This window comes from Microcaecilia unicolor, chromosome 2 (genome assembly GCF_901765095.1).
Source record: "Microcaecilia unicolor chromosome 2, aMicUni1.1, whole genome shotgun sequence".
NCBI lineage: Eukaryota > Metazoa > Chordata > Amphibia > Gymnophiona > Siphonopidae > Microcaecilia > Microcaecilia unicolor.
The window spans coordinates 425,160,823-425,183,947 of NC_044032.1; the positions used below are offsets into that span (position 1 = coordinate 425,160,823).

Genomic DNA, 23,125 nt, shown 5'->3' on the forward strand with positions numbered 1-23,125 from the left:
TAATTCCTTCCTTTCTGCTGGAAATTCTAATATTGGAAGCTTCACTTCTCCATCCTTCCTGCCTCTATCAGTTTTTGCTTATTTTCCCTGCTTCTAAAATACATGTAAAAACACTCACTAGAAACACCAACATCTAGACAAGCATGTGACAGATTTCTTTATACATACACCGCCCTCATTTTGTTTAAATATATTACATCTGACTATACATTTACACATACACTAGCTGCTAGAAGAAACCCCTAATGATGGGTGGACAGGATCTCCAAAGCTCAGTGCCACCATGCTTACCTCCCCTGTGCCAAACCATTGTCTGCCAGGGCTGAGCATCCCCACACATTGCTGGCTCACTAGCTCCCTAGAAGTTGACAAGTTACCATGTAAACAATTGCCTACCATACACAGTGGGATGGCCAGTAATTGTTCATCTCATGAAATACATCAAATGCATACAAAGCACACACAAAAAAAAACCTACTTACCTTAGGAGGTTTGAAAGGATAGTCTGTAGGAAAGTGAATTGTAAGGAAGAACACACCACCCTGATAGGGGCTGTCATTCTGTGAGAAAAATGATTTTTTAGAATGCATATTACAATGTATTTACAAACATTTAGAAAAACATTTAAGTAGCAAGAAAAACTGCTCTAACAAGTTCCATACAAGTTTGTTAGCAAATGGTGTTAGCAAAAAGAACAGCACAAAAGGCACCCATAAATGCAAAATCATTCAGACCTCCACCAGGACTGCCCAATTTTATCTCCAAACACAACAGGAAAATACTTTAATGAATCAAACCTTAAGTCTTTCCAGTCATGTGACTATAATAAAGTATTTTCTGGAGCTCTTTGTTCCTGGTGGCTTAAACTTTAAAAATCTCTACACATCAAGTTCATCTAAAAACTTGAAACTGCCAATTGTCAAAAGCCTTATCTTCAGAATATCTCTGGCAAGATTCTGTTATCAAAAATAGGACACGAGATGAATGTTAAACTTATCTACTGCTAATACAACCTAATAACCTGTCCAAAGGCAGCATATTACAAACAACTGCTGGGAACAGATTTTTAAACCTATATTGAATAATCACAGTAAATAACTGAATATTTATGCTGAAGAATAGATATCCAGCACCTAACTAAATAGAATTCTTCAGCATGAAAATGTCCAAGTATCTTTGGATTATGGTCTGATTCCAAGTTATGATTCCCAGCATATTCTTCTAAACTATGAGTATAAACCATGCTCCCCCCCACGCCCCCCCACAGGAAAAGTGGCTTATTTCATAAAATGCACATGGAAATATTTTTCATAAAGTTTTTGTACTTCTTGTGTGGTAGGTGCTTTCAAAAGTGCCTCATGGCTTCACAGTCTTCCAAATAAACTGACTTATCTCACAGCTACTACTACTACTACTACTACTACTACTATTTAACATTTCTAGCTCAAAACAAATCAGATTCATACTGGCACTAGTAAGCAGTATAGTATCCAACACTGGAGTAGCCCTCTCCCTATTGAGTGTTTAAAAACAAATCTTAAGCAGTGTCACTGATAAACCCCCTACTGCCCTATGCACAGCATATGCAGTATGAAGATCTATGAGGAGAAAATTAGGTTACCTTGGTAATTTTCTTTCCTTTAGTCATAGCAGATGAATCCATTACGAGTGGGTTGTGTCCATCAACCAGCAGGAGAAGACAGAGAGGACTGAAAAACCATCTGCCTCTTCAGTATTTGAAGCTTCCAAAGCAGTGTTACATCGCAAAGCATAATAAAGCGAATGCTACATACCTGTAGAAGGTATTCTCCGAGGACAACAGGCTGATTGTTCTCACTGATGGGTGACGTCCACGGCAGCCCCTCCAATCAGAAACCTCACTAGCAAAGGCCTTTGCTAGTCCTCACGCGCCCATGCGCACCGCACATGCGCGGCCGTCTTCCCGCCCGAACCGGCTCGTGTTTGTCAGTCCCATATGTAGCAAGACAAAGACAAGGGAAGACAACTCCAAAAGGGGAGGCGGGCGGGTTTGTGAGGACAATCAGCCTGCTGTCCTCGGAGAATACCTTCTACAGGTATGTAGCATTCGCTTTCTCCGAGGACAAGCAGGCTGCTTGTTCTCACTGATGGGGTATCCCTAGCCCCCAGGCTCACTCAAAACAACAAACATGGTCAATTTGGCCTTGCAACGGCGAGGACATAACTGAGATTGACCTAACAATTTATCCAACTAACAGAGTGTAGCCTGGAACAAAATAAAAATGGGCCTAGGGGGGTGGAGTTGGATTCTAAACCCCGAACAGATTCTGAAGCACTGACTGCCCGAACCGACTGTCGCGTCGGGTATCCTGATGCAGGCAGTAATGAGATGTGAATGTGTGGACAGATGACCAAGTTGCAGCTTTGCAAATCTCTTCAATAGTGGCTGACTTCAAGTGGGCCACTGACGCTGCCATGGCTCTAACATTATGAACCATGACATGACCCTCAAGAGCCAGCCCAGCCTGGGCGTAAGTGAAGGAAATGCAATCTGCTAGCCAATTGGATATGGTGCGTTTCCCCACAGCCACTCCCCTCCTGTTGGGATCAAAAGAAACAAACAATTGGGCGGACTGTCTGTTGGGCTGTGTCCGCTCCAGATAGAAGGCCAATGCTCTTTTGCAGTCCAATGTGTGCAGCTGACGTTCAGCAGGGCAGGAATGAGGACGGGGAAAAAATGTTGGCAAGACAATTGACTGGTTCAGATGGAACTCCGACACAACCTTCGGCAAGAACTTAGGGTGAGTGCGGAGGACTACTCTGTTATGATGAAATTTGGTGTAAGGGGCCTGGGCTACCAGGGCCTGAAGCTCACTCACTCTACGAGCTGAAGTAACTGCCACCAAGAAAATGACCTTCCAGGTCAAGTACTTCAGATGGCAGGAGTTCAGTGGCTCAAAAGGAGGTTTCATCAGCTGGTGAGAACGACAATGAGATCCCATGACACTGTAGGAGGTTTGACGGGGGGCTTTGACAAAAGCAAATCTCTCATGAAGCGAACTAAAGGCTGTCCTGAGATCGGCTTACCTTCCACACGGTAATGGTATGCACTGATTGCGCTAAGGTGAACCCTTACAGAGTTGGTCTTGAGACCAGACTCAGACAAGTGCAGAAGGTATTCAAGCAGGGTCTGTGTAGGACAAGAGCGAGGATCTAGGGCCTTGCTGTCACACCAGACTGCAAACCTCCTCCATAGAAAGAAGTAACTCCTCTTAGTGGTATCTTTCCTGGAAGCAAGCAAGATACGGGAGACACCCTCTGACAGACCCAAAGAGGCAAAGTCTACGCTCTCAACATCCAGGCCGTGAGAGCCAGAGACTGGAGGTTGGGATGCAGAAGCACCCCTTCGTCCTGTGTGATGAGGGTCGGAAAACACTCCAATCTCCACGGTTCTTCGGAGGACAACTCCAGAAGAAGAGGGAACCAGATCTGACGCGGCCAAAACGGAGCAATCAGAATCATGGTGCCTCGGTCTTGCTTGAGTTTCAACAAAGTCTTCCCCACCAGAGGTATGGGAGGATAAGCATACAGTAGACCTTCCCCCCAGTCCAGGAGGAAGGCATCCAATGCCAGCCTGCCGTGGGCCTGAAGTCTGGAACAGAATTGAGGGACCTTGTAGTTGGCCTGAGATGCGAAGAGATCCACCAAGGGGGTGCCCCACACCTGGAAGATCTGTCGCACTACTCTGGAATTGAGCGAACACTCGTGAGGTTGCATGATCCTGCTCAACCTGTCGGCCAGACTGTTTACGCCTGCCAGATATGTGGCTTGGAGCAACATGCCGTAACAGCGAGCCCACAGCCACATGCTGACGGCTTCCTGACACAGGGGGCGAGATCCGGTGCCCCCCTGCTTGTTGATGTAATACATGGCAACCTGGTTGTCTGTCTGAATTTGGATAATTTGATGGGACAGCCGATCTCTGAAAGCCTTCAGAGCGTTCCAGACCGCTCGTAACTCCAGGAGATTGATCTGCAGATCGCGTTCCTGGGGGGGGACCAGCTTCCCTAGGTGTGAAGCCCATCGACATGAGCTCCCCACCCCAGGAGAGACGCATCCGTAGTCAGCACTTTTTGTGCCTGAGGAATTTGGAAAGGACGTCCCCGAGTCAAATTGGACCAAATCGTCCACCAATACAGGGAGTTGAGAAAACTCGTGGACAGGTGGATCACGTCTTCTAGATCCCCAGCAGCCTGAAACCACTGGGAAGCTAGGGTCCATTGAGCAGATCGCATGTGAAGGCGGGCCATGGGAGTCACATGAACTGTGGAGGCCATGTGGCCCAGCAATCTCAACATCTACTAAGCTGTGATCTGCTGGGACGCTCGCACCCGCGAGACGAGGGACAACAAGTTGTTGGCTCTCGTCTCTGGGAGATAGGCATGAGCCGTCCGAGAATCCAGCAGAGCTCTTATGAAGTCGAGTCTCTGTACTGGGAGAAGATGGGACTTTGGATAATTTATCACAAACCCCAGTAGCTCCATGAGACGAATAGTCATCTGCATGAACTGTAGAGCTCCTGCCTCGGATGTGCTCTTCACCAGCCAATCGTCGAGATAGGGGAACACGTGTACTCCCAGCCTGCGAAGCGCCGCTGCTACTACAGCCAAGCACTTCGTGAACACTCTGGGCGCAGAGGCGAGCCCAAAGGGTAGCACACAGTACTGGAAGTGACATGAGCCCAGCTGAAATCACAGATACTGCCTATGAGCTAGCAGTATCGGGATGTGCGTGTAGGCGTCCTTCAAGTCCAGAGAGCATAGCCAATCTTTTTCCTGAATCATGGGGAGAAGGGTGCCCAGGGAAAGCATCCTGAACTTTTCCTTGACCAGAGATTTGTTCAGGGCCCTTAGGTCTAGGATGGGACGCATCCCCCGTTTTCTTTTCCACAAGGAAGTACCTGGAATAGAATCCCAGCCCTTCTTGCCCGGATGGCACGGGCTCGACTGCATTGGCGCTGAGAAGGGCGGAGAGTTCCTCTGCAAGTACCTGCTTGTGCTGGAAGCTGTAAGATTGAGCTCCTTGTGGGCAATTTGTAGGCCAAATTGAGGGTGTATCCTTGCCGGACTATTTGAAGAACCCAACGGTCGGAGGTTATAAGAGGCCACCTTTGGTGAAAAGCTTTCAACCTCCCCCCGACCGGCAGATTGCCCGGCACTGACACGATGTCGGCTATGCTCTGCTGGAGCCAGTCAAAAGCTCGCCCCCCTGCTTTTGCTGGGGAGCCGTGGGGCCTTGCTGAGGCGCACGCTGCTGACGAGAGCGAGCGCGCTGGGGCTTAGCCTGGGCCGCAGGCTGTCGAGAAGGAGGATTGTACCTACGCTTGCCAGAAGAGTAGGGAACAGTCTTCCTTCCCCCATAAAAACATCTACCTGTGGAGGTAGATGCTGAAGGCTGCCGGCGGGAGAACTTGTCGAAAGCGGTATCCCGCTGGTGGAGCTGCTCTACCACCTGTTCGACCTTCTCTCCAAAAATATTGTCCGCTCGGCAAGGGGAGTCCGCAATCCGCTGCTGGATCCTATTCTCCAGGTCGGAGGCACGCAGCCATGAGAGTCTGCGCATCACCACACCTTGAGCAGCGGCCCTGGACGCAACATCAAAAGGTATAATATACCCCTGGCCAGGAATTTTCTGCACGCCTTCAGCTGCCTAACCACCTCCTGAAGGCTTGGCTTGCTCAGGAGGGAGCTTGTCCACCAAGCCCGCCAACTGCCGCACATTGTTCCGCATATGTATGCTCGTGTAGAGCTGGTAAGACTGGATTTTGGCCACGAGCATAGAAGAATGGTAGGCCTTCCTCCCAAAGGAGTCTAAGGTTCTAGAGTCCTTGCCCGGGAGCGCCGAAGCATGTTCCCTAGAACTCTTAGCCTTCTTTAGGGCCAGATCACCACACCAGAGTCGTGAGGCAACTGAGTGCGCATCAGCTCTGGGTCCCCATGGATCCGGTACTGGGACTCAATCTTCTTGGGAATGTGGGGATTACTTAAAGGCTTGGTCCAGTTCGCCAGCAATGTCTTTTTTAGGACATGATGCATGGGTACTGTGGACGCTTCCTTAGGTGGAGAAGGATAGTCCAAGAGCTCAAACATTTCAGCCCTGGGCTCATCCTCCACAACCACCGGGAAGGGGATGGCCGTAGACATTTCCCGGACAAAGGCCGCAAAAGACAGACTCTCGGGAGGAGAAAGCTGCCTTTCAGGAGAGGGAGTGGGATCAGAAGGAAGGCCATCAGACTCCTCGTCAGAGAAATATCTGATGTCCTCCTCCTCCTCCCACGAGGCCTCACCATCGATATCAGACAAGTTCATGAACCTGTGTCTGAAGCCGTGCCCGGCTCGACTCTGTAGAAACACTGCCACGGTGGGAGCGTCGAGAGGTAGACTCCCTCGCCAGCACCGGCGAAACTCCCTCCGCCGACGTCGTCGTCGGGATGCCTTCCTGGGAGGCGGCCGCAGTCGGTACCGCAAGCGGAACCGATGTCAGAGACCTCACCCCTGGCAAGGGGCCAGCCGGCGCCTCACTCAACGGTACCGGTGGCGCAAGCACCCCCGGTACCGGAGGGGAAGGGCGCACAGCTCTCCCAGGTTCTCTGGGAGAACGGCCCGGAGACTCTCGTGCAAAGCGGCTGTGGAGAAAGACATGGAAGCTGATGCAGGCGTCGAGGTCAGAGTCTGTTCCGGGCTGTCCAAGGTGGAGCGCATCAACACCTCCTGAACAGAGGGTGAGCGGTCCTCCCGGTGCCGATGCCTACTGGGTGCCGACTCCCTCGGCGACCCAGAGCTCTCGGTACCGATGCGGGAAGGAGACCGGTGTCGATGCTTCTTTGATTTTTTCAAACGAAGCATGTCACCAGAGCTTCCCGGTACCAATGAGGAGGACGTAGAATCCAGCCGTCGCTTCCTCGAGGCCAAGGCCAAAGAAGGTCGGTCTCGTGGGGGCTGTACCGCAGGAGCCCTCAGGGTAGGGGGAGACCCACCCGAAGGCTCACCGCCACCAGCAGGGGAATGGACAGTCCTCACCTGCACTCCAGTCGAAGCACCACCGTCCGACGACATCAGCACTAGTGGAGGTCCCAGTACCACCGATGCCGACGCAGCCTTTCGATGTCTCAGTACCGACGATGCAGAGGGTCGATGCCTCGATGCAGTCGATGCCGAGGTCGATGGTCTTGACGACGTCGATGCACTCGATGCCCCCGGTGCTGTTGTCGACGAAGAGCCCGAGAACAACACGTTCCACTGGGCCAATCTCGCTACCTGAGTCCTCTTCTGTAAAAGGGCGCAAAGACTACAGGCCTGCGGGCGGTGCCCAGCCCCCAGACACTGAAGACACAACGCGTGCCTATCAGTGAGCGAGATTACCCGGGCGCACTGGGTGCACTTCTTGAAGCCGCTGGGAGACTTCGATGACATGGGCGGAAAAATCAAGCCGGCGAAATCAAAATTTGTAATGGCGATTAAGGGCACCAAAAATAGGGAGAGAAAAAAACCCGTACAGAGGCCTCAAAAAAGGCCTACCCCAAAAGCGAAAGGAAACTTACATCGGGGGAAAACAAACTGGACACACGGGAAGGGACAAGACCAAAAGGTCTTTTTTTTTTTTAACAAAATCGCGAAGACTCGCGAGGGTCAACTTTGAGGGGCGCGAAACGGCGCAAAACACGACCGTCCCGAGCGCAGACAAAAGAAGACTGACGAACATGAGCCGGTTCGGGCGGGAAGACGGCCGCGCATGCGCGTTGCGAATTGGCGCGCAAGGACTAGCAAAGGCCTTTGCTAGTAAGGTTTCCGATTGGAGGGGCTGCCGTGGACGTCACCCATCAGTGAGAACAAGCAGCCTGCTTGTCCTCGGAGAACATGAACTTTCCTCACAACGGATGAACGCCCGAAAACTGGAGCCATAAGTCAAAAGGAGGGAATGGACTCGTCCTCCTGGAGGGAATAAACTCATCCTCCTGTAACTGAACAGAAATCCTGAAGACTGTTTTCCAACTTCTCCCAATGAGGGAACATATCTACAGGAAAAACTGAACATAAAATTAACATGAATCACATAATGAACCACAGAGGGCTCAGGGATTCATCTGCTATAACTAAAGGAAAGAAAATTACCAAGGTAAGAACCTAATTTTCCTTTCCTTGTCATCAAGCAGATGAATCCATTTACGAGTGGGATGTTTCAAAGCAATCCCTAGATAGGGTGGGAACAAGCCACACCACGCGCCAGCACTTGTGCTCCAAAGTGTCTCTCCTGGCCGCCACATCCAGCCTGTAATGTCAGGCAAACGAGAGCTTAGAAGCCCAAGTAGCTGCACTACATATCTCTTGAAGAGAGAGTGCTCCAGTTTCAGCCCAAGAAGAGGAAATCGCTCTTGTGGAATGTGCCTTAAAGGCTTCAGGCAGAGGCCAGCCAGATAGCAGATATGCTGAAAAAATAGCTTCTTTGAACCAACGGGCTACAGTGGCCTTCGATGCTGGAGACCCTCTGCGCGGACCTGACAAGAACAAAAAGATAGTCAGAGGTCCCGAAGGCATTTGACGTGCAGATATTGCAACAGAGCGCTTCGCACATCCAGAAGGTGCAACTGCCCATAGGCTTCTGGAAACTCCTCTTTAGAAAAGGAGGGCAGGAAAATAGGCTGGTTTAGGTGAAACGCTGAAACCACCTTAGGCATAAAGGAAGGCACCGTACGTACCATTACTCCGGACTCTGAGAATTGCAGAAATGGGTCTCGACAGGACAGCGCCTGGAGCTCAGATACCCGTCTCGCCGATGTCACGGCCACCAAAAAGACAGTCTTTAAGGTCACATCCTTCTCCAAACCTCGCCTAAGCGGCTCGAATGGCAAACACTGAAGGGCCTTTAAAACTAACCCCAGGTTCCAGGCTGGACACGGAGCACGCACGGGAGGACGGAGCCAAAGCACCCCTCTAAGAAACCGTGTCACATCCGGGCAAGCAGCCAGAGAGAGGCCAGAGACCTTTCCTCGAAAACTTGCTAAGGCTGCCACTTGGAACATGCAGGGAATTATAGGCCAAGCCTTTTTGTAAACCATCCTGCAAAAAGTCAAGTATTGGCGAGACAGAAGCCCGCATGGGTGTGATCACTTTAGAAGCACACCAAGCCTCAAATTGGCGCCAAATCCTGGCATAAGTCATGGAAGTGGAACGCTTGCGGGCCTGTAGGAGAGTGGAAATGACTTTACTGGAATATCCCTTGTCTCTCAATTGTGCCCTCTCAATAGCCATGCCATAAGACCAAAGCGGCAGGCGTCCTCCATGGTCACCGGGCCCTGTGACAACAGGTTCGGTACCAGAGGTAACGGCAGGGGATCCTCTAGCAGCATCTGGCGGAGATCCGCATATCACGGCCTCCTGGGCCAATGAGAACCACCTCTCCTTGGTGGAGCCGAATCCGCAGGAGTACTCACCCTATCAAGGGCCACGGAGGGAACACATACAGGAGGCCCTGAGGCCAGGGTTGAGCCAAGGCATCCAACCCTGCCGAACAAGGATCTCTCCCGTCTGCTGTAGAAGCATGGGAGTTTGGCATTTGTGCTTGACGCCATAAGATCCATTACGGGCTTTCCCCATTTGGCACATATCTGCAGGAATACTTCGTCTGCAAGTTCCCATTCCGCTGGGTCGATTTGATTCCTGCTCAGATAATCGGCTTGCACATTGCTCTGACCTGCAATATGAGCTGCAGAGAAAGTGTGGATGAAGCTCGGCCCAGTGACAAATCTGCGCGGCTAGTGCTATGCACTGCCTCCTTGGCAATTTATGTAGGCCACTGCTGTCGTGTTGTCCGATAGAACTCTGACAGCCAATCCTTCCAGGGCCAATTGAAAGGCCAGAAGCGCCTGGAAAATTGCTTTCAACTCCAAGCGATTGATGGACCACTCCGACTCCTCGGGTGTCCAAAGACCCTGGGCATGACTTCTCCGGCAATGTGCACCCCAGCCCTTCAGGCTGGCATCTGTTATCACCAAGCACCAATCTGGGAGCGCTAGCGGCATTCCTCGCCGCAGCATGCTGAGAGCCACCACAACATACTGAGCCGGGCCGCAGAGAGCCACTTGAGTCTGCATTGATAATCCTGAGATATTGGAGACCACCGTTGAAGCAGGGAGCACTGCAGAGGTCTCAGGTGCGCTCTCGCCCAAGGCACAACTCCCAAAGTGGCCGTCATCGACCCCAACAGCTGGACAATGTCCCAAGCTTGCGAGGTATCCTCAGGAGCAGACGGACCTGGTTCTGAAGCTTGCACCGCACCCCCAACTATTCTAGAGATTGAGAGGGGGTCAGGTGACTTTTGGCTATATTGACGACCCAGCCCAGAGATTGCAGTACTGAGACCACTCTGGCTGTAACCTGATGACTTCTGCAGAGTCTGCTCTGATGAGCCAGTCTAGGTACGGGTGAACCCGGATAACCTCTCGCCTGAGAAAAGCAGCTACTACCACCATTACCTTGGAAAAGGTTCGGGGAGCTGTGGCGAGGCCAAAAGGCAAGGCCCAAAACTGGAAATGTTTTCCCATCACCGCAAAACACAGAAGCCTCTGGTGCAGGGGCCAAATTGGTATGTGCAAGTAAGCTTCTTTCAAGTCCAGAGACGTGAGAAAGTCTCCTGGCTGTACCGCTGCTATGACAGAGCGCAGGGTTTCCATGTGAAAATGCCGCACGTTCAGAGACTTGTTTTAAGTCTAGGATAGGCCGAAAAGACCCTCCTTTTCGCGGCACCACGAAGTAAATGCAGTAACGGCGAGAGCCGCATTCGGCAGGAGGCACGGGGGAAACCGCCCCAATGTGAAGCAAGCCTTGCAAGGTCTCCTCTACTGCCGCCCGATTGGTGGCAGAACCGCATCGGGACTCCACAAACATATCTCTTATCGGGGCATTGAATTCTATTCTTTAGCCTTCTCTGATCAGGTCCAAGACCCGCTGATCTGAGGTAATCTTGGCCCAGTCCTCGAGAAAGAGGTAAAGTCGTCCTCCTATCACAGGCATCGAGGAAGAGGCCGGCGCACCATCATTGAGAGGGTCGCCCATGAACTCCAGGTCTTGAGTCTGCTGCTGCGGAACGTTTGTCCGAGTGAAAGGAGTTCCTCTGCTGAAAACGGGCACGCAAAGTGAACCCAGCAGAACTCCCCGGGCGGTACCTTCTAGCTTCACGGAAGCGAGGTCTGTAAGAGGAGGGAACCGTCTGACCCTTGGAAGAAGGCTGCGGCTTATCCTCGGGTAAGCGCTGGGGTTTGGCATCCCCCAGGCCTTTCACAATTTTCTCCAACTCCTCACCAAACAGGAGAAGGCCTTGAAAGGGCAACTTCACCAACCTTTGCTTAGAGGCCATGTCAGCTGCCCAATGCCGTAGCCACAGAAGACGGCGAGCCGCCACAGCTACAGCCATCTGTTTAGCCGAAGCTCTGACCAGATCATAAAGGACGTCAGCCAAAAAAGACAAGACCGACCATCCACGGTGCCACCTCTGTAAGGGGCTCCGCTCCATCTCTGGGCTGTTCCACTGCCTGTTGTAACCAAGTGAGGCAGGCTCGGGCAGCGTAGCAGCTGCATGCAGACACCCATAAGGATAGGCCTGAAATTTCAAAGGACCGTTTCATAGCTGCCTCCATATCCTTCAGGGTAACTCCTCCTTCCACTGGGAGGGTAGTTCTCTTTGTCACAGCCGTGACTAGGGCATCCACATTAGGCACTGCTAGGTGCGCCAAATGCTCCTCACTTAAAGAGTATAATTGCCCCATTGCCCTGGCGACTTTCAAAGGCCCCTCGGGGTCAGCCCATTGAGCCGTGATAAGCTCCTGGATGGAGTCATGCAAAGAAAAGGTTCGAGCAGGCTTCTTAGTACTTGCTATCCTCGGATTACCAGAGGAGGTCTCAGTACTCCCAGGGTCTTCTAGAGAGAGGACCTGCAAGGCATCAGTAATAAGTACTGGCAGCTCATCGCGTTGGAAAATCCTCACCGAAGGATCATCTGGATCCGGTGGCAATCCCACACCTTCTGTTCTGGCTCTCCAGACCACGAAGGCCTGCCAGACCCCTCAGAGTCCTCACATCCCGACCATGGGGGGGGGGGGGGGGGGGGGGGGGGGGGGGGCCCACGCTCTGAAGGGGAATCCACCCCCTTCTGCGCTTGTCTTGCAGCCATTTGTCTGACGGTAAGGCCAGACTCCACTGGAGGGGATACAGAAAGCAGTGCCACAGAGGACCCCTGCGGAAGAGCTCTTTTTAACATGTATGCCTTATGCAGCAATAAAACAAATTCAGGGGAAAATGGCTCACCCTGGCCTCCCGGTTCCAGTTCGGGGGAAACAGCTCTTTTATTAGCCTCTACACGAGGTGCCCCTCCAGGCTCAAACCCCTCCACCTCAGCGGGGGTCGCGCCATGCTGTTCCAAAATGGCACCCGCTGCCAGTACACACAGAACGGGAAGGAACATCGCTCGGGCCAGCTCTACCGTCTGAAAAGCACGCCTTACAGAGCCCCGCTGCAGATTTGCACTTGCCACAAACGGAACAGCACTTTACTTTCTCAGCAGCCATCGCCGAAAGCGGCGGAAATTCAAAATGGCAGATTTGTGCCAAAATAGTCCCGAACGCAGGCCCTCCCCGGAGGAGCTACAAAATGCTCTTACCTCACCAGACCGAGTCTCCGAGCTCCGGTCACGCTGCTCAATCAGAAGAAAACCTCTTTTCTGGGATTGCAGTGCCAAAGCGCGACGCGCCTTTTTTTTTTTTTTTTTTAACGCTGTGAGGAAAGTTTGAGGCAACAGCGAAAGAGGAAAATTTCCAACTCCGGAGGATCAGTAGCGTGGGAAAGGAAGGGAAAGGGCAAACCTATGTGCCTGCATCCATACAAGATCTAGAGGTGGGGGGGGGGGGGGCACCCTAGGGCGTTTCTGAGCACACCCAACAACCCTATCTGCCGGGTCAGCCCCAGCCCTTTTTAGCTGAAAAGCCTGGTGCATTAAACGCACACATTCAGGGGGAAAAATGAGCTTCTGCTCCAATCCCACATTAAAACAGGGCTCAGGAGGAAAAGAGCTATCTGAAAACGCTGAACAAAGCGGAGACACGGAGCTGCGCGATCCAAGATGGCGCCCGTTACCTCACCCCGAGGAGGAACAGGGCGGGAAGGAAGGCCCTTCTTTTTGGACTTAGGCGCCTTTCCCGAACCGCCCTTCTTTAGGGCGGCCTGCGCTCCATGAGCGGTCAAAGAATGAGCAGCCACTGCGGCCCAAAAAGAAAGTGCGTCAGAGGTTGGCCTCAGGGGAATGGCGGCTAACGCGGCCCGAGATGCCATCGTGTCCTGGGCGGCCAACAACGGTAGGGCGGTCAGCGCGGCAGGCGTGCCAAAATCGGTGGCCAAAGGGTGAGAATGGGCGGCCCACTCCGCAGAAGGCCGCGCATCTCCCATCGCCACGCAAACGCTGTCCAGGGAGGCAGGCACCGCGCTACTCATCCCGGGAACAACCCCCTCCCGCTACTAGTTTTGAGTACCTGAAAAAAAATCCGGAGCTGCAACGAATCTGTCCTGAGTGAGCTGTTACTTTCTTATCCTGTTAATTTTTTTTTTTTTTGATGCCTCAGGAGGAGAAAACTTCAAGTTGCACTGGCTCCAGCGGGAGGTGGGAGGAAGGGAGGGACCTGGTACCACCAGGTGTAACACCGCTCGATCCCAAGCCTGGGAGAGCCCTCAACCCCGGGGTTAACTCAACTACACCCACTGAAGTAGGAGAGGAGACCCAAACACTCAACTGCACCTACAAAGTAGGAGAGGAGATTCAAACAGGCTCAACTACACCTAAAAATAGGAGAGGAGCGAAGCAGAGCTGCTGAGCTGTGACCATTCACCTGCTAGATGATGCTATGGAAGGGCGAACCTAGGTGCCTGCATCCACAGCGTGGGCAAAGACAGGGACAGGGCTAACCTATTTGCCTTTAAAGTGGGCATCAGCCACAACACCCCTGCTACAACTGGCAAAAGCACAGGAGCCACCCCAGGCAGATTTTCTGAAGGAGCTTGAACAAGCTGCAATCACCCTGCTGGGGAGATAGAGAATACTGAAGAGATGGAGCTAGCTGGCCATGAGGCACTATGGTTTTTCAGTGCTCTCTATGTCCCCCTGCTGGTTGATGGACACAACCCACTCGTAATGAATTCATCTGCTTGATGACAAGGAAGTGTCCGCTTTTATAAGTTAGAACAGGGCTCAACAAATCACACACCAGGTTACTGTGGCAACTAGAAATTTGTCTCCAATGCTTAGAATATTTGGCTAATGCCACTGCTACCAGAGCAGGTATTTCATTTTCTGTGCATCACACGTAACCTGCAAGTCTAAACATGGTACAAGGAGCTCTCCCAGACAGTCCCAAGTCTCAACAGACCAGCACAAGTTCCTGCAGCACATGGCTCAGACTCAGAACCGCACAATGCAAAGGAAGCTCTTATTCGACAACAGGATGACATAGCTCCAAGGACTAGCAGGAGAGGAGAGAGGCTGACTACCTTCCTGGGATAGAACTAATAGTGAAGGATAACAACTAAGTGACTTGCTAGGGATGGGGAAGGCAATGACTGGCTTGCTGTATAGTGAAAGCTAGCCAAGGTGAGTGGGGACTGGGTCATGATAGGGCATAGTAAGTGCACACACAAGACAGAGATAAATGGGTGGGTAAGAAGTTGCTACTGCCAGAGTGCATTAAGGGCTTAAATTACTAAGCTTTCTTCTCTATTGGACAGAGAAGATAGCCTTAGTATAAAATCAGGTCCTAAAGTAGCTGGCACAGACTTCAAAGATACCCTCCCACACTTCTTTCAGTGGAGTCAATGGTGACAGAGGAGGGTTTGAGAAAAAAAAAAACAGTTGGCTTCTGAATTTGTCAAGGCCTGAGTTAGAATACTTACAGGTCCCATAATTGTAGCTTGCCAATGGAACACTGCAAAAGAAGAAAAAGAAAAAAAAAAAAAGTTTACAGCCTTTGAAATATAGAAGACAAGTGAGAGGAGGGGAAATAAGGTAATCAAGCACATTTAATTTTAGACTTACTGTCATCTCCAACTGGGCCTGCAGAACACTGAGCTGGAGGATCACGAGCCAAATCATTAAGCTCCTAGAAAATCAACAGACTTGTTTAAGTGGTATGTTAAAGCAAACAAGTTTCATATCAAATGTTTTCTCCATAGTAAACAAGTCTAGTTTATTGCACTTCTCCAACACATCTAGACAAAGAATTATAAAATATTGCAGTTCATGAGGCAGCAAGCTGTGTCAACCCTTCTGTCCCACTTCCTGTAGGGGGCTTAAGGACTACAGATTCTTACCTTCAGATAGGCAAAACCAGTACTAGGTTACAGTCTGTACTATAGTGTAAGAATACCTAGTTACCCTATTTACACCAAGTAACTACATCTGTAGTACAGTTACCTTAAGGGAATAATTCTAATGCTATTCCAATTGTAAATATTCTGCTTCTCAAGTCAATAAATTTGTCCATTCTTTTAAAATGCTTTTATTATTCTGTTAGCTTATAACCTTAAGACTCTGCAAAGTTCTGAACAGGCTAGGAGGCTTAGTCTAACTGTACTATTAGCAATATATCTAGATATTTCCCGTTTGAGTAAAAAAGATTGAGACTTGTTCAGGGACTAGGTCAGAGGGATCATGTGACCCTGCTTTATCTTCATATTCACCGGTTGCTGATGCAGTATCAGTATCGCCCTTTGCACAAGGCTCTTACTCTGATGCATTGAGAGTTATTTGGGGGTGTTCCTTCATATCTGAAGGAAAACTTACCTGATAATTTTCATTAGACCCAACAGATCAATCCAGAGACTTGTGGGTTGTGTCCCTCTACCAGCAGGTGGCGATAGAGAGAACCTCAGATTTGCTATATGTGGACCAGTGCAGCCAGCTGAACCTCAGTATGAACGATACCAAAGCAGTGGAAACAATAGAAAACTCTTCTGACGTTGTCAGACCAATTGCCCAACATACTTCCACCACTTCCAAATTGCCACATTGAGCTTGCAAATAGGTGGGAAAATGCGGGATACAAATGCAATAAATAAATATATTTTTATTTTTTAATCAAACGAAGGAACATTCAGAACGGAACCTGAAAAAAAAAAAAAAAAAACCTAACCAACCGCAACAAAACCGCAGACAGTAAACCCGGGGGGGGGGGCCTCTGGATTGATCTGATGGGACTAATGGAAAGAAAATTATCAGGTAAGAAATTTTCCTTCTATAGTGTCCCACAGATCAATCCAGAGACTTGTGGGATGTACCCAAGCAGTCCTCAAGTAGGGCGGGACACCCCCAACCCAGCAGAAATCACCGACGAGCCGAACACCACATCTTGACAAGCTGCCACATCCACCCGATGACAAGTGAATGTATGGACCGAAGCCCATGTAGCTGACCTGCAGATATCTTCCAGAGAAACCAAATATGACTCTGCATAGGCGGAAACTTGAGCTCACGTAGAACTTGCAAAGGGGCTTGCTTGCCCAATGCCACATTACTACTACTACTACTATTTAGCATTTCTATAGCGCTACAAGGCATACGCAGCGCTGCACAAACATAGAAGAAAGACAGTCCCTGCTCAAAGAGCTTACAATCTAATAGACAAAAAATAAATAAAGTAAGTAAATCAAATCAATTAATGTGAACGGGAAGGAAGAGAAGAGGGTAGGTGGAGGCGAGTGGTTACGAGTCAAAAGCAATGTTAAAGAGGTGGGCTTTCAGTCTAGATTTAAAGGTGGCCAAGGATGGGGCAAGACGTAGGGGCTCAGGAAGTTTATTCCAGGCGTAGGGTGCAGCGAGACAGAAGGCGCGAAGTCTGGAGTTGGCAGTAGTGGAGAAGGGAACAGATAAGAAGGATTTATCCATGGAGCGGAGTGCAGGGAAGGACGAGTGTGGAGAGATACTGGGGAGCAGCAGAGTGAGTACATTTATAGGTTAGTAGAAGAAGTTTGAACAGGATGCAAAAACGGATAGGGAGCCAGTGAAGGGTCTTGAGGAGAGGGGTAGTATGAGTAAAGCGACCCTGGCGGAAGAGGAGACGGGCAGCAGAGTTTTGAACCGACTGGAGAGGGGAGAGGTGACTAAGTGGGAGGCCAGCAAGAAGCAGATTGCAGTAGTCTAAACGAGAGGTGACAAGGGTGTGGATGAGGATTTTGGTAGAGTGCTCGGAAAGAAAGGGGCGGATTTTATGGATGTTGTAAAGAACAAAACGACAGGTCTTGGCAATCTGCTGGATATGAGCAGAGAAGGAGAGAGAAGAGTCAGAGATGACCCCAAGGTTTCGAGCTGAGGAGACAGGGAGAATGAGAGAGCCATCAACAGAAATAGAAAACGGGGGGAGCGGGGAGGTGGGTTTGGGGGGGAAATGAGAAGCTCGGTTTTGGTCATATTTAATTTCAGGTAGCGTTGAGACATCCAGACAGCAATGTCAGACAAGCACGCTGAAACTTTGGTTTGGATGCAAGGTGAGATATCAGGGGTAGAAAGGTAGATTTGGGAGTCATCAGCATAGAGATGGTAGGAAAAGCCATGGGATGAGATTAATGAGCCAAGGGAAGAAGTGTAGATAGAAAAGAGGAGGGGACCAAGAACAGAACCCTGAGGTACGCCGACAGGCAGAGGAATAGAAGTAGAAGAGGATCCACCAGAGTGAACACTAAAGGTGCGGAGGGAGAGGTAGGAAGAGAACCAAAGAGATGGCCTCCCGCAATCAATGGGCTATGGTGGCCTTGGACACCATATGACCGTTCTTACTGCCTCCAAAAAGGACAAAGATGATCAGAAAGACAAAATTCATTCGTTACCTCCAAATACCCGAGAAGAGCCTGTCTCACGTCGAGGCAGCAAAGAGCCTGGAATTGCTCACGGTAATCTTCCCAGTGGAAGGCTGGCAAACGCAGGGACTGCCCCAATTGGAAACGAGAAACCACCTTGGGCAAAAACGAAGGAATTGTCCTAATCTATACCCCCGCCTCTGTAAAACGCAGGAAGAGGTCTCTGCAAGAAAGTGCCTGCAGCTCTAAAAGTCTCCGAGCGGAAGTAATGGCTACTAGGAAAATCGCATTCAAGGTGAGATCCTTAATCGTAATCCCCGTTAAGGGTTTGATAGGACGACGTTGAAGCGCTTTAAGAACTAGATTAAGGTTCCAGGATGGCAGAACTGGCACGTGAGGAGGGCGCAAACGATTTATGCCCCCTCAAGAAACGAACCACATCTGGGTGGGAGGCGATGGAGGCCCCCTGAAGCCAGCCTCTAAAACATACCAGAGCTGCCACCTGCACCTTAAGAGAACTCAACGAGAGTGATTTCTGTACACCCTTCTGAAGAAACGCGAGGATAACCAATACTGAAACCAAAGCCGCTGACAATCCCAAACTCGCACACCATGAATCGAAGGTACGCCACACCCTAGCATATGCTATCAAGGTGGATCTTTTCCGAGCCTACAGCATCGTAGCGATAACCGCGACCGAATACCCTTTTCTTCTCAACGCCCATTCAAGGGCCAGGCCATAAGACCAAAGGTGGAGGGATCCTCCATCGTGACTGGCCCCTGTAGCAGGAGACAGTCTTGCGCCGGTAGCAGAAAAGAACGATCGAACAGAAGCCTGATCACATCTGCGTACCAGGGTCATCTGGGCCAATCCAGGGCCACAAGGATCACTCAACCGGGATGACTGGCAAAGTGAGTCAGTAACCTGCCCACCACTGGCCACGGGGGGAAGGCACAGAGCAGGCCCCTCAGCCAAGGTTGAAGGGCATCAATGCCTTCTGAGCCCAGCTCTCGTCCCCTGCTGAAGAAACGGGGAACTTTCGCATTGAATGTGGCCATTAAGTCCATCTCTGGCATCCCCCAACAGGCAGTTATCTGATCGAAGGCCAGAAGGGAAAACGTCCACTACCCCGGCTCCAACTGGTGGCGACAGAGTCCGCTTGCACATTCTGTGACTCCGCTATAGGAGCCACTGTCGAGAAAGACACGAATCTATGCTCAATGGCAGATCAGAGCCGCCTTGTGGTTTACGTAGGCGACCGCCGTTGCATTGTCCGAAAACATGAACTGGTCAACCGCGAAGAGACAAACTCCCAAAGGGCCAGACAAATCGCCTGTAACTCCAAGCAGTTGATGGACCATGACGCCTCCGTCAAAGTCCAAACGCCCTGGGGCCGTCTGTTGCAGGCAATGAGCCCCCCCAGACAGTGACGCATCTGTGGTCACTATCTTCTTGTCCGGGGTTGCCAGAGGAACGCCCGACACCAGATTCTTTTGAATGAACCACCAGTGCATGATTGTGTGAAGACGGGCCAAACATGGCACCCAAACCTCATAATCCTCCGAGAGATGAGAACGGCTCAGAAGGTGCTGCTGGAAGGGGAATATGTGAGATCTGGCCCACTTTACCACATCCAAGGTGGAGGCCATGGAACCTAGAACTTGTACATAGGCCCAAGCCCGCAGGTTCGGAGTTTGAAACAGTGCTCAAAACTGAGCCTGTAACCGCTGCGCTCGAGCTGAAGGAAGAGAAAATATCCCTGTTCGGGTATCGAAGCACACCCCAAGTATTCCAGCGTTTGGAAAGGCGTTAGGCTGCACTTCAGGAAGTTGATCACCCAACTGACTGAAGCAACCCGACCACTTTGTTGGTTGCCCGCCGACTCTCCTCGAAAGACACCTGCACAAGCCAGTCATCTAGATAGGGATAGACCTGAATCCCTTCCTGAGATAGGCAGCCACTACTACCAAGACCTTGGAAAAGGTCTGAGGCGCTGTGGCTAGGCTGAAGGGCATCGCTTTGAATTGAAAATGACCACCGAGCACTGCAAAGCGAAGAAAGCACCTGTGGGGAGGCCAGACTGGAATGTATAAATAGGCCTCAGATCAAGAGAGATCAAAAACTCCCCTGGCTGTACACTGCGATCACTGATCGGAGGGTTCCATGCAGAAAAGCTGAACCCGAAAGGACCTGTTGAAGCACTTGAGAACTAAGATGGGTCGCCAAGAACCGCCCTTTTTTGGAACCACAAAATAAATATGAGGCCACGTCTGCAGCCCAATGCTGCAACAACAGCCAGAGACACACGGTGACTGTTAGGGAAACCTCCTTTGCCGAAGCCCTCAAAAGATCATAAAGAAGATCCACAAGGAAGACTAAACTGGACTCCAAGGCCGGCAAAACAGCCACAAGATCTGAAGAGGCGGCTTTCAGTACCCACAGTAAGCATGCCCGCGCCGCATAGTAGCCACAAACTGAGGCCTGCAGGGAAAGGGCCGCTACTTCAAAGGACAGCTTCAAACAAGTCTCCAACTTACGATCCTGAGGGTCCTTGAGCGCCGTGCCACCCTCCACAGGGAGAGTGGTTTACTTAGTGAGCACTGTGATTAAGGAATCCACCGTAGGGACCTTCAGCTAGTCTAAGTCAGGAGCAGGTAGCACGTAAAGACGCGACATAGCTCTAAGCAACCCTAAGCTCACTGTCCAGCGTATCCCACTGCACCGAAATAAGTATCTTCATGGCCTCACGCACATGAAAGGAACAAGGCGGGCATTTGGTGCCAGACATAATAGAAGGCACCGGACCTGTTCCCCCTGATGATTTAGGGGGGAAATGGTCAAAACCTCAAAAGCCCTATCAGGGAGGGAAGCTGCGCTTCTTGTCTATCAACCGCCACATGCGGAGCGGGTCATGTCAGAGGGGAAAAAATGGTGCACACCAACACACGCTGCACTAACTGCCCCGAGGAAACCGCCAAAACTATCCCCTGCGCTTCTGACTCACTGGACGCCTGAGGGAAACCCCCATCGTGCTGAACACCCGCTGTGGGCTGAGGGCGGCAGGACTCACACTCCCCCGATGCTGCTCTCTGGTCCCCACACCGGGAGCAGTGCTTAGCCGTCTCGGAAGGCACTGACATGCTCCACAAACGCCTGCCCCAAAACTGACTCGGCAGAACGTCTAGTTCCTCCGTATGATTAAACAAAAACGAAGTCTCTTTTTTTTTTTTTTTAGTCAGGAGAGAAAGGAAACACCCAATCAGGCCAACAGCCCCGGGCGACGGAGGAAAGGTAGGGGGAGACCTGGCACCACCAGGTGTACACCACAAGCTGTAAACAGCCACTCAACCCCTATCTGTGCTAAACTAGGCCCAAAGGACACCAGTAGATAGATCAAACCAGAGCTGCACAGAGATGTCCCTCCACCTGTTGAGAGAATACTGAGGTTCAGCTGGCTGCACAGGTCCACATATAGCAAATCTCAGAAGTTCTCTCTATCTCCACCTACTGATAGAGGGACACAACCCACAAGTCTCTGGATTGATCTGTGGGACGCCATGGAAGGCAATGCTTTTTCCCTATGTGCCAGCTACAGCTTTAAGGTCAGCTAATTCTTTTCTTTTGGCTCTTCCCGATTTCTTGTGCTTGTTTATCTTCCACCTGAGATTGTGCTTATTTTTTTGTCAAGCTCCAGACCTGTAGAACCGGATCCCTTTGGATTTGTTAGTTGAAGAGTCTTTTTAGAGGTTTAAGGTCAAATTAAAAACCTATTTTTTTCCAATGTGCATTTGGGCAGGGGGGGCCAATCCTGGGAGACTGCATGGGGAAGTCTGCAGTATTGATTTGGAGTTTTTCTATATTTGATTTTTATATGTAAACCACTGGCTTCTTTTGTAAGAAGAGTTGTATATCAAGAGTTTTAAGCTATTTGAGGGTAGAATCAAACAAAAAAAAATTCAATTTTAAGAAGCATTAACCAAACTGTGTTAATGAATGCACATTGCTAAAAAAGAGACTTCAAAGATAAGACATGCATCTAACTTCTAGTACAGTAAAATCCTCATTATCCAATCTGGCACCGCTATTTTTATTGCATGACTACATGCATTCCCTATACATTTACATACTAGAGGGGGACTGTTTAACTGTCACCACAGGTGGTGAGTAGAGAGATTGGGATACCACATCTTTCCTCACTGCCTATTTTTTAGGGGGTACAGACACTGATACCACCTGTCTTGCAAACTATGGCTAACAGCAGCATACAATGTGCTTTACTGGTTATTCGGCCAGGGTTAAAAATAAATCCAATGCAAAATTCTGTATTGGCTTGGTAGTATTACTATGACGTGTGACAAGACAAGAAAAACAATACTTTACAACTGAACAAGGAAAACCATTCATACAGTTAACACCAAAAGGCGCTCCAACCTGAGGCCCAATACCAATCAAAAAGACTAAAATGAAAAGTGACAGGTCTGCAATTTCAAATAGATCTCACTTCAAACTCTGCAAACGTAGTTTGAAGAGTGTAGGAAATGCTGCTAAAACAAAGAAAACCATATTTCAGAAGTTTAGGAGTATGATCTAACCGTTGAGCAACTCTCCAATGCTTTTATGCTAATAACTTTGGGCCAGGGCTCAAACAAACCCCAAGAGCCAGGTCACCATGGCGAATGGAAAAAAAAAACAGGCCTGGAACCTAGATTTTGCCTGACCAGCACAAAGCAGCATGCAGGTCTGCTCCAGCTGCAAACAGCAGTAGCTCAGCTCTTCCCCTTTGTTCTGTCTCCTCCCTCCCATCCTGGAAACTTGGACACACAAAGGTGCATCTCTTCCTCACCCTCCCACCAGACCCAGGCACACAGTGGAGACAAGTGGAAAGAGAAGCTGCATGTCAGGCAGCAGCCTCCTCTTGATGCCGGGCGGGCGCTAAATGGAAAAATCTGAACCACTTGATTCTAATTTTGCATTCAGCACCGTGTCAGGAGGTTGCTGCCTGACATGCAATGGCTCTCCTTTCCTTCTCGAACTGCCTGTCTGCATGCTTGTGGTTTTTTTATTTTGGGGGGTGGGAGTGAAAACTGGGTGATTGAGTGATATTGGAAAGGGGGGGGAGTGCTGGATGTGTGTGAGATATGGGGAGGGGTGGAACTGAAGCAAGATGTGTGTCTGGGCTTTGGGGGAGTGTGGGAGAGCGCACTGGATGTACATGTAATTTGGGAAGACCTTGTTCTGACCACCCCAAGGTACCTTCCCC

The 23,125-nt window shown here is 50.3% G+C and overlaps 1 protein-coding gene across 1 annotated transcript in view; it reads right to left on the reverse strand.

Moving 5' to 3' along the window:
* Positions 1 to 23,125, reverse strand: part of UBE2D3 (ubiquitin conjugating enzyme E2 D3) — a 129,291-nt gene that overhangs the window by 74,604 nt on the left and 31,562 nt on the right. Inside the window, exons 2-4 of the mRNA XM_030190758.1 lie at positions 15,109 to 15,172; positions 14,967 to 14,998; positions 483 to 560 (exon numbers count right to left, since the gene is read on the reverse strand). Of these exons, the coding sequence (XP_030046618.1) occupies positions 483 to 560; positions 14,967 to 14,998; positions 15,109 to 15,172 (174 nt within the window). The remainder of the gene's footprint in view (positions 1 to 482; positions 561 to 14,966; positions 14,999 to 15,108; positions 15,173 to 23,125) is intronic.